The 10,640-nt window shown below is 41.1% G+C and overlaps 1 protein-coding gene across 1 annotated transcript; it reads right to left on the minus strand.

Moving 5' to 3' along the window:
• Positions 1–276: 276 nt before the first annotated feature.
• On the minus strand, positions 277–10,321 carry ldhba (lactate dehydrogenase Ba). The gene is made up of 8 exons (XM_026142292.2): positions 10,106–10,321; positions 6,173–6,309; positions 4,967–5,084; positions 4,697–4,870; positions 4,432–4,605; positions 4,226–4,343; positions 1,470–1,593; positions 277–1,147 (listed from the first exon to the last, which is right to left on the minus strand). The coding sequence occupies exons 2-8, from the start codon at positions 6,299–6,301 to the stop codon at positions 980–982; spliced, it is 1,005 nt and encodes a 334-aa protein (XP_025998077.1). The 5' UTR covers positions 6,302–6,309; positions 10,106–10,321; the 3' UTR covers positions 277–979.
• Positions 10,322–10,640: the final 319 nt, after the last annotated feature.

The following is a 10,640-nucleotide window of genomic DNA, read 5'->3' on the forward strand; positions in this document are numbered from 1 at the left end:
AAAACTGCTCCCCTGCCAACTTTTTTGAAATGTGCTCCTGACACAAGATTTAGAATGAATATTTCAGAAAATGAAAATTATTTCACTTTTAACTTTGATATGTTGTCTTCATCACATTTTGCCAAGAAAGCCTTCAAATGACTTCTAAATTATTGCATTTTGTCTTTTACATCAAACACAATCAAAAGTTATTTGTACTTTTCCACCAGATGATAGAACAGATTCATTATTTTGCTACAGGCTGTAACATTAACATGAACAAACATCAAAGACACATTCAGGAGGTGTAGTTTTATTAAGTCACACACTGCTGTTTACAACACAAGGCCAGAAAAATCACACCTCGTATCCATAAATCAGTCCTAGCTGGATACCCACATGCTTCCACTGCTACTGCACCTCGCTTCGACAGCACAGAGAAAGAAAGATTTCCCATCTAGACCCAAGTATGTGATGATTTGTCTGCTTCAAAGAAGCAACTTCAGAGGAAGGCTGTCCTTTGGCTTTGTTGATTATTTTGCTCAGTGACTCCCTGCTCTAAATTAAAACAACACGTGAAAATGCAGTTGAAGCAGTCAGTGACACTTTGTGTGTTTTTCTTGGTGGTTTTGTGTGGACTTCTAAGTGTATATGTTGGCTGACACTCTGGATCCAAAGACAGTACAGGAACAAAGGGCATAGATGTGCTAACACAATCACCGCGACAGTAACTTAGGCCTAGCGCACGACGGAAAGCAAATGTGCCCTTTTTTAAAAAAAAGCATACCAGTGTTTTTTTAGACCTACAAATAATCTGGTGATTGGCATGGAGTGAGCAGAAACATGATGTAAAACTGAAAAGTTCCCTGACAGTCTTAAAAACACTGGTACTGTTCTTCAAAATAAGGCAACACAAAGCTAGAAGAATGGGCAAGATTATGAAAGGACTGCGTGTGCGAGGACAGGCCTCACTGCATCATGGGAGTGGTACGTGGTGTGTTCACAGGTCCTTGAGGTCTTTCTGGATCCCCCACAGTGTGTCAGCGCTCTTCTTCAGCTGGGCAACCTCGTCATCAGTGAGGGTCATGTTGACCACACTGTTCACACCGTTGCTGTTCAGAATGCAGGGCAGGGACAGGAAGACCTCCTCAGCGATACCGTACATGTCCTGGAAAAGACACAAACACAAAATGAAGAAACACACCAGATGCCCTTTCTAATTCAAAACCCCCAAGGGGATTCATAAATCATGACTAATGTGGAGAATTAACTACAGAATTAACTGGTGATTTACAGCAAATGTAGCTTTGGCCTAAAGAGCCAACGTGCTGTTCTGTGTAACAGCCGCCACGTGAAAAATGGTTTTCATGGGGTGACGGTGGCTCAAGAGGCAGAGCAGGTCAGAAGGCTGGTGGTTTGATGCACGCTGCATGCCAAAGTAAGACAATATACCCCAATTGTACGAGACAGAGTCTGTGTGCATGTCTGACCTTGACCATGGTGGAGACGGGATGGACACGGCTCAGATTCTTGACAATGCTCTCGGTGAGGTCAGCAACGCTCAGGCCGATGGCCCAGTTGGTGTATCCCTTCAGCCTGATCACCTCATAGGCACTGAGATACAAAACACCATTATTAGCATCTGTCTGCAATTAGATATTAAATGTGTTACAGGAAGCTCGATTAGTTTACCCAGGCACACTGACAGGAAGGCTTTTATTATGGGGAAAAAGTTACAGGATTGTAAATCATTCTGAGCAACATGTATAAAGCCTTCGATCTTCTTATAGCAAGTCGAAAATATGTTTATTTTTTGAAGCGATATGATGCTGGATGCATATTAAAAAAAAAAAAAAAGTACTTTGAATGAATGACATTCTTTGCCTGTTGTAATAAATCACATTATAGTACACAGTAACAGTTGCTGCTTCTGATAAACAGTAGCAGCTTCATGTATAATTTGATAACATCTCTCTGGTCTTAAATGCACAATTATTAACAGAACCCACACCTTGAAGCGAGTCCTTGCACACTTACATTAGCTTCAGCTCTGAAACTAACTAAATACAACGACTGAGGTTAGAGGTTCTATTCCCACTGGAGCCACCTTCTGTATAACTGTAATTACTTGTGGCCTTGAATAACTGCAGACATTCCCAGAATGACACACATATTTAATTACAGAAGGATACTGGCTTCAAAAACAGAACATCTGTTAGTTTGATTTGTCAGATCACCATGCGCCTTCCTTTACCATTTTCTGTTTTAACTTCTAGCGGTCAGTTTAAGTGTCCCAGCAGCATTTTTCTGATTGTATGCTTGTGATGCAGATAATTACCGATTACTGAATGCTGAAGAGGATTTCATTTACTTATATACTGATGGCACACACATATTTGCATTAGGTAGTAAGATTATGTTTGAAAAAGTTTGACTTTAAAATAAAAGGTATTTGTAGCAGGGCGCATAAATACAATTAAGTGTGTCCCTGTATTTATCCCAATTTCCTTTTTTGTTAAATTAGACAAGTTTCTCTCTGGGTACATTTGGAACAAAAAAAAAAAAAAAGACAAAAAAGACAAAAAAGAGAAAGTGGTACTGGCTGGTCTCAGGTACTGGCTACAGGTGGAGGGCATGAAAATTCCCCCTGCGTGGCTGAGCTTGGAGATTTCTTCTTGTGCCTTATCCTCTTTACCAGCCCTGATTTATGCCCAAAAGCAGCCTCTGAGTGGAGGTTTTTATAATAACTCTATTGTCAAAGTTACCTTGAAAATATGGTATCAATTTCGTCATTATTTTAAGTTGCCCTTTTTTCCCCTTCAGTCACCCATTTTGAAAAATCCCTCTTTTCAGCCTTCGTTAGTTGATGGTGCTTTTTATTTGTGGGCCTCCTTGGGTATCAGGTCTTTTTCTGATCTGTATATTCAGAATACACTTGTCTCCTTTGAACAGCTCTCATTGAAATTTGGCCTTCCAAAAAGTCACTTTTTTCGCTACTTACAAATCCGGAGTTTTGTTAAAGAGAAATCTTCCCAGTTCCCATCTAGACCTCCTTGTCATGACTTTGATAACCTTCTATCGCCTCCCCCTTCATCACAGGGCCTGATCTCTTGTCTGTATGGGAGAATATGTTCCTTTGGCAACTCCTCAACCTCGGCTATTAAAATGGCATGGGAGCAGGATTTGGGGTGTGTGATTCAGGATGACTTTTGGGATAAAATTCTGTACCGGGTCCATGGCTCCTCATTATGTGCCAAACACGGGTTGATTCAATGTAAGATTTTGCACCGCGTACACTGGACTAAAGCCAAACTAGCTCAACTATACCCCAACCTTAGCCTTGATTGCGACCATTGTCATCAAACACCAGCCTCTCTAATACATGTGTTTTGGTCATGTCCATCCCTCAAACAATACTGGATTAATATTTTATCAAAGATCATCCAGCTAACTCTCCAACCTGTGCCCTTAACTGCTTTGTTTGGGGTTCTTCCTGATACAGTTGTCTTGCCGACGCCCCAAGCGGATCTGGTAGCATTTCTCACCTTATTGGCAAGACGTAGAATATTGTTATATTGGAAGTCCCCTTCTCCCCCATCCTGGGAAATCTGGATCAGAGATTCTTTGCATTTTAGCAAACTTGAAAAGATTAAATCCACCCTGCGTGGGTCTATGGCCAAATTTCTTAAGATCTGGCAACCCTTTTTTGACCATGTTCAGACTTTGCGGTCCCGCAACGCTCCCAATTAGCCAGCTCAGACTTTATTCTATTTTATTTTATCTTATGTTTAACTATACGGACTCTATTGTGCCTGCGCTTTATGATGGTATTTATTTACCTACTTTATACATATTTCTTTTCTCTTACCGATCTGACTTATCTCTACAACTAAGCTGACCACTCATTATGTTTTTGGTTTTTTTTGGTTGGTTTGTTTTGTTTTTTCTGTGTATGTGTGGGGGTTCTGAAACTCTCCACATCTCTCTTGTACACTCAGGAACTGCTATTTTGTACTCCAGGGTTTACTATTCGTATTATTAGATTGGATCCTTTCTTTTTGTACACCCACTGGTACTCCTATAATTATGAGGTGGGAGTGTATGTTTCATATTGTTTTATGTTCTTCAAAAAGAAAACGGCATATTGTTTAATTTGTCTTTTGTAAAAATGGATGCAGAAAACTTAATACAAATATCTGAGAAAAAAAAAAAGAAAAAAAAAAAGGTATAGAGTTCAAAGTACAACCTGTCCACCACTGCCTTGTGTGTGGCCTTCCACTGCTCCTTATCGGCATCAGTGCCGATATCAGGGTTCAGCTTCTGCAGGTTGACTCCGGCCACATTTGCTCCGCTCCACACGGGCACTGAAGCAGGAATTCATGGAGATTTTACATGCAGATATGATTTTATAATGCTGTTATTAGACAGAAGCTAATTCGGGTGTGGACTCACCGCTGGTGTCTCCGTGCTCACCCAGCACCCAGCCGTTGAAAGAGCTGGCGTGGATGCCGAGTCGCTCAGCCATTAGGTAACGGAAGCGGGCTGAATCCAGATTGGTGCCGCTGCCAATGACACGGTGCTTCGGCAGACCGCTCAGCTTCCAGGTCACATATGTCAGCACATCAACTGCATTTAAACACAAACACACAATGCCGAAAACCAAATGAATATAAATAAATAGTATTCCTAAGGGTCTTTATGAAACTCTTGCACTTACCAGGGTTGGAGACCACAATGATTGTGCAGTTGGGGCTGTACTTGGTAATCTGAGGGACGATGGACTTGAAGACATTAACATTCCTCTGCACCAGGTTGAGGCGGCTCTCTCCCTCCTGCTGGCGAACACCAGCAGTCAACACGACTAGGCGAGAGTTGGCTGTCACTGCGTAGTCTGAAGGAGGAAGGAAAGAGTAACACATGATCTGCTCAGGCATGTATTCAGACATCTTTCTGTAGCATGGGGGTCAGTGCAGGTCCAGCTCCTGACCTTTGTCTGCCGTTATCTTGGAGGTTTTAAGGAAAAGGCTGCCGTGCTGGAGGTCCATCATCTCTCCTTTAAGACGGTCCTCCATCACATCGACCAGAGCCAGCTCATCACACAGGTCCTGACCACAGGAGAAAATTCACTACTGTATTTCCACACATTTCTCCACATCTCCGCCATATTCCAGGAGACTCTGGAGCTCCCCAAGACTCCAAAGATGGGGGGGAGAAAAAAAAAAAAAAAAAAAAAAAAAAAAAAAACTGTTGTCAATTTGTTAATTCTATTCCATTTATATAGTGCCAACTCACAACAGTTACCTCCAGGCTAGAGCATTGCAAGGTAAAGACACTACAATAATACAGAGAAACCTCAAACATTTGACCCCCTATGAGGAAGCACTTTGGCAACAGAGGAAAGGAAAAACTCCCTTTTAGCAGGAAGAAACCTCTGGCAGAACCAGGCTCAAAGAGGGGCGGCCGTCTGGCGCGACTGGTTGTGATGAGGGGAGGAAGACAGAACAAAAGACATACTGTGGAACAGAGCCAGAGATTAATAATAACTAATGATTCAATGCAGAGAGGTGTATGAGGATGTGTCCTTATAGGAGATCTGTTCAGGTTTCCTGTGGGCTTTTTAACATGCAATATGAAGCAAATGTGACTGTGGATTGTTGCTATGAAAACATATATATAGTTTCGCACTAAACATGAAACTCTCAGATGGGACTGATCATAAATGAGACACAGATTTCTGCTTATTATAGAAATATGGCTGGTTCCAGAAGTTTTTTAATTAGACAGCAGTGAGTTTGTGGAAGTTTCTTCACCAGTTTGGTGAAAATAAAAATCATGACGTCTGAAAAAAAATCAGTGAAAAACTGTCAAACGGCCAGAATTTCCATAAATCACAGAGGATGAGTTAAGACTGTCAGAGAAACTGACTCCAAACTTCAAAGACATGACAGTAGAGCATGGGTCTGCACAGACGAGACACACTGAACGGTACTTTGTGTTACCACATCTCAGGTTTAACCAATGAGACAATGTTTTGGTGGTGACAACTCATCTCTTTTTCTAGACACAGCAGCCTCCCAGGGAGTGCTCACTTCTTTAGATCAAATGGTGGAAACAGGAGGTCATTTTATAATTAAATTTCATCACAGCTTTATGTTTTCCTTCACACACTGGCTGAAGGCGGAGTTTGTCTTACCCGCAGCAGGATGCTGACAGCACAGGCCATGCCCACTTGGCCCACCCCGACCACCGTCACCTTGTTCCTGGGAGGCTCAGCAGCGCTGCCGGCCTGAGGGCTGATAAGCTTTTGGAGCACTGAGGACATGATTGCACCTGCAGGGAGACAGAGAGAAACAGGAAATTCAGTCAACTTGTCAAATGACAAAATAAAACAAAGGGAAAAAAAAAAATTTAAACAGATTGTGTTGACTGCTGCTGCTGAAGATGGGCCAGCACGGTGGTAGAGTAGAGGGCACTGAAGGCTCCTGGCTCAAACCACATGAACTTTGGGTTAAATGCTCACTCTAAATTGGGCATGTGCAGGAAAAAATTTTTTTTGATGCATACAGAATAAAAAAACTCCATGAATGTGACTTACGTATCCTAACGTTCTCCAAGTGGTAAGTGTGACTAGAAAAGCACAATATTAACTGCAAATATTACTGACCAAAACTATCTGTGAAAAGTTCTTCTAAACTGTTTTAAGCACCAGAAGAGAGAAAAAAAAAAAAAAAACAAGTGCTCCTATTCCAGTTAGCTCCAGTCTTAATTCCAAAACTCAGCCAAAAACTTCCAGAAAGACTACAAAAGCTCAGGTTTGTGGGTTTGCTCAAATGTTCACCTGAGCTAAAACTGTCCCATTTCCAGTTTACTTCCTCCCAGTCCTCTTTAAACATTCTGGGCCTATTACTGGGTGAGGGTTCTTATATTTTATCAGTCAAACTGTCCTTGTAGGAAAAACCCTGAAAAACTAGTTAAGCCACATAAACACATACTCTGGCACATTCATAACAACAACCAAAGGAACCAGCTACACAATGAACGGAGGGTGGTCCTTAGGCACAGAGGTGCTGGAGCCCCTTTTATGCATGTGCTAAACTCAGAGTTGACTGAACCACCTGTGATCAGCTGTTCGGGAACACCTCGGAGTTTTATTTTAAACTGTGATTGTTGGCCATGCTTCCTGGTACAGGGCCCCAGGTGCTCCTTGTTCTCACACCGTTTTAAACCACAAACACCAGTGGAAACAGTTTGGAAGGTTCTGGCTTTCTCCTCAGACACTACACCAACTGGTGTAGGGTTTATTCTTTCAACACTGATACTGCTCTCTCCACTTCACCTACAGGTAAAATGTTTCCTTATGGACTGGTTCTTATATAGCGCTTTTCTACTCTTCTGAGCACTCAAAGCACTTTACACAGGGGTGTGGCCGTATTCAGACTGCAGGCAGTAAGAAGGAGCCAGTCTCAGAATGACTGATTCACTGGAGGTTAAAACAAAATAATCTTGTCTTTTGTGTATTCTATCATTATAATAATTATAATGATTGTAATTTTTAAAACTGGGTAAGACCATTTCTATGCAAATATTAGCCATTTTCTACAAGTGAGAACAAAAATTCTATTGTATATACAAAAAGAAGATTTTTTGTTGTTATGTTTGTTTGGTACGAGTTGTAAACTTAAAAAAAAACCCATCTAAATCGGTATGAAACACTTACAAACCATAATAACATATGTAAATGTGATTTGGGGCTGAAATGTCTCAGTAACCTGCAGAGGGTCTACTGTGAAATGACCTACATTGGGTCCAATGGTTGGTTTTATAAACGCCATCAAAAAGTCAAACAAAGTGAGTTTTGGACACAAGCTGTTCATTTCATTAGTTAATCATTATTAAGTTAAAATGATTAAACACTACCACACTCAAGGTTGACTTTGGCTAATATGTTTGATCACAAATGATGTGACATCACCATTAAAAAAGAAAACAAAAAAAAAAAACACCATAAACACAAAAGATGTAAGTATTTGGGTTTTGGAGTGTTGAGGTCAGAGACAGCTTTGAGGAAACAGCATGACTGTGATGGAGTTAAATCTGCTACATTGTAACTGCAAACTCTTCTGAAACCTTACACTGTAACCTATAAACTGCTCCTCCCCACAAATAGAACTATGTGCTACTGTTGACACAGACCACACGGGTATAAATTTTGGCAACAGTGTCAGCCGGTTGCCAAGGTTACTCCATAAAGCACATTACATTGACTGATGAACATCATCATGGGACAGATCATTAGTCCCCAAAGCAATGTGGCTCAGGCCTATACCACATTTTACCACTAAACAATAAAATCATTTTTATTACAAGTATTTTCTTTATATCAACTAACATTTTTATTTTTTTCCAAATTATGTGACATCAGTCCGTCATTGTAAAAAACAAAAGAATATTTGTTAAGCTGAATAATCAAATAAGATCATCTCCACGAGTCAACTACTGTTTTATTTCCGTTCTCTTTTCTTTCATTTTCACATTGGAGCACAAGTTTCTGCCTGAAAAGACAAAAAATATCAGGAGACTCGGAAATAAAAATGTAGTTGATGACAGAAATGGTTTCGGAGAAATTTTGCAGGTCTTTCCGTCCAACTGCTGTCAGACTCTACAACATGGTCTCTCCAGATGACCACACACGTACGTGCAGACACACACACACACACCCCCAATACACAATGATAACTTTCGCCATGTCTGCTTGATGTGCAATAGTACCGAGTGCAATTTCCCAATATAACAAAGTATGTTATTCTATTCTTTTCTAATTCTTACTGCTTTTAAATTGTACCTTCTGTGCCATGACCAAAAAAATCCCCACATGTGGAACTAATATAGGTTTATCTTATCTGTTATCTTCAGCTGAAAGCCATAAAAGTATTTCCTTTTTCCAAATACTACACTGCTTACTTTCTTAACAGCCAGTGAGGCTCAATAAGAACAGGAAATTATTTTTTCAAAATAACAGTTAAATGACAGTTAGTTGTATTTTGGGGCTGAGGCCTTAGTCCTGACCTGTGCAGCTGTAAATATGGTGGCTCACACATCAAGGTCAAAAAAGTCAAAGACAAAAATAAAATAAACCAGACCTTACCAAAATATTACGTCCAATCTGCAGAAACTGCCAAATCTGATGTATTAACAGTGTAACATTTCAGTGCAACAAAATGACTAATATAATAAAATGACTGTGTGAACTGTAGATACAGTTATACAGCACATGATTTGAACGAAAACTGCTAGGCGAGGATCCAAAAAGAGATCTCTGAAGTTCACAGGGCCTGTGTTTGGAAGCCACTGACCTTAGCTGCCAGTCAGTGGTAAGAACAAAGCCAGCGAGGTCACCTTGTGTCATATTTAGCCTACCAACAAGCTCCAACCTCTCGGCTATACCAAGGTCAAAGAAATTTGTGAACAGGCCATGGGGGAGGGGTGCTTTGTCTCCATAAAGGATCACCTTCTGTGCACACTTACACAGGATGTAGCTGCTGAACAGCACGTCTTTTCCTACCCTCTAAAAAATTACCATTGCACAATCCAGCCGTCAGCCACGTACATCACGTCTTCAACACGCCCCGAGTTCGTTTTTCCAGTTTGTGCTATGCCTCAAGGGTCTTGCATTGTAATTTAGTTACGTAAGAGTCCAGGCCCGAGTCCTGCCGTCCGCTTTCACGCAGAGAAAACTATTTCAAAGTCACGCGCACAGCGGGAAAAACGATTACTTGTAGATAACGATAAGTCGACACGGATGTGGTGGAACGCACATAAAGGGAAGGACGACGACATTCGCGTTGCATCACGGCTCTAGCTTCCTGAGTGGGCCTCTCCAATTGAAATAATTTTTTTATATCATTTTTAAAAAGCTAATATTAAACGGTGTTTTAAAGCTGTGCAAAACAAGCGTGAAATCGCCCCAATTTTAACGATGCTGCAAAGATTGCGCAGACACTAGTGGAACTTCCTATTCACTGAAAATGGTTTCCTTTAGCTGCCGTTTTAACTCGGAGCATCCATTTCTGATGCGAACACGACGCCGCTTCAGAAAACAGCCACAACAACAAGAACATGGACTTACAGGTTTATAGAAAGCCTGATATTCGTTATCTGGTCCCGGAGGAGGAACAAGGTGATGTTCGGTGGCTGGTGAAGGATGAACAGAAATGTGGTGTGGAGCTGAAAGGGCTGCTGTGAGGAGGGGGAGGGTATAGAGGGAGGTGGATGTGAATAGGCTGGCTATGAGAAAGAGGTGGTGCGGGTCCGCCTGCTTGCCTGAATTCACACCTGTTTAATCAGACTCCTTTCTAGCATTAGTGGTGGTCAATGCGCTGTTTATAGGTGAAGATGAAGACTTTCGTTCAGTGATTCAGATCAGCTGCAGTTTTGCCATCTGTAGCAATAAAGACGTCCAGTCATAAACATCATTGTACTCACAAGCACTTTACTTTGGATCATTTAAATATATGAACGTCAAACGATATCTAAAGTGTAAGACTTTTAATTTCCACATCAGTGTGCTGTGAAATTATGTTCCCTTGGTTCCAAGTTTCGTTCTCCGCTTGCTGCCATTAAAGACTGGTAAACTACATGTGGACTACTTTTAATAAAAATGA

Source organism: Astatotilapia calliptera, chromosome 15 (genome assembly GCF_964374335.1).
Source record: "Astatotilapia calliptera chromosome 15, fAstCal68.1, whole genome shotgun sequence".
In the NCBI taxonomy this organism is placed as follows: domain Eukaryota; kingdom Metazoa; phylum Chordata; class Actinopteri; order Cichliformes; family Cichlidae; genus Astatotilapia; species Astatotilapia calliptera.

Excerpts from the sequence above, each read along its gene's own strand:
- ldhba (XM_026142292.2), bottom strand. The coding sequence starts at position 6,301 with ATGTCCTCAGTGCTCCAAAAGCTTATCAGCCCTCAGGCCGGCAGCGCT. Across the intron at positions 5,085-6,172 it reads CTGTCAGCATCCTGCTGCGG|GACCTGTGTGATGAGCTGGC; the intron begins GTAAGACAAACT and ends TCCTGTGGTCAG. Across the intron at positions 4,344-4,431 it reads TGAGCACGGAGACACCAGCG|TGCCCGTGTGGAGCGGAGCA; the intron begins GTGAGTCCACAC and ends TTCCTGCTTCAG.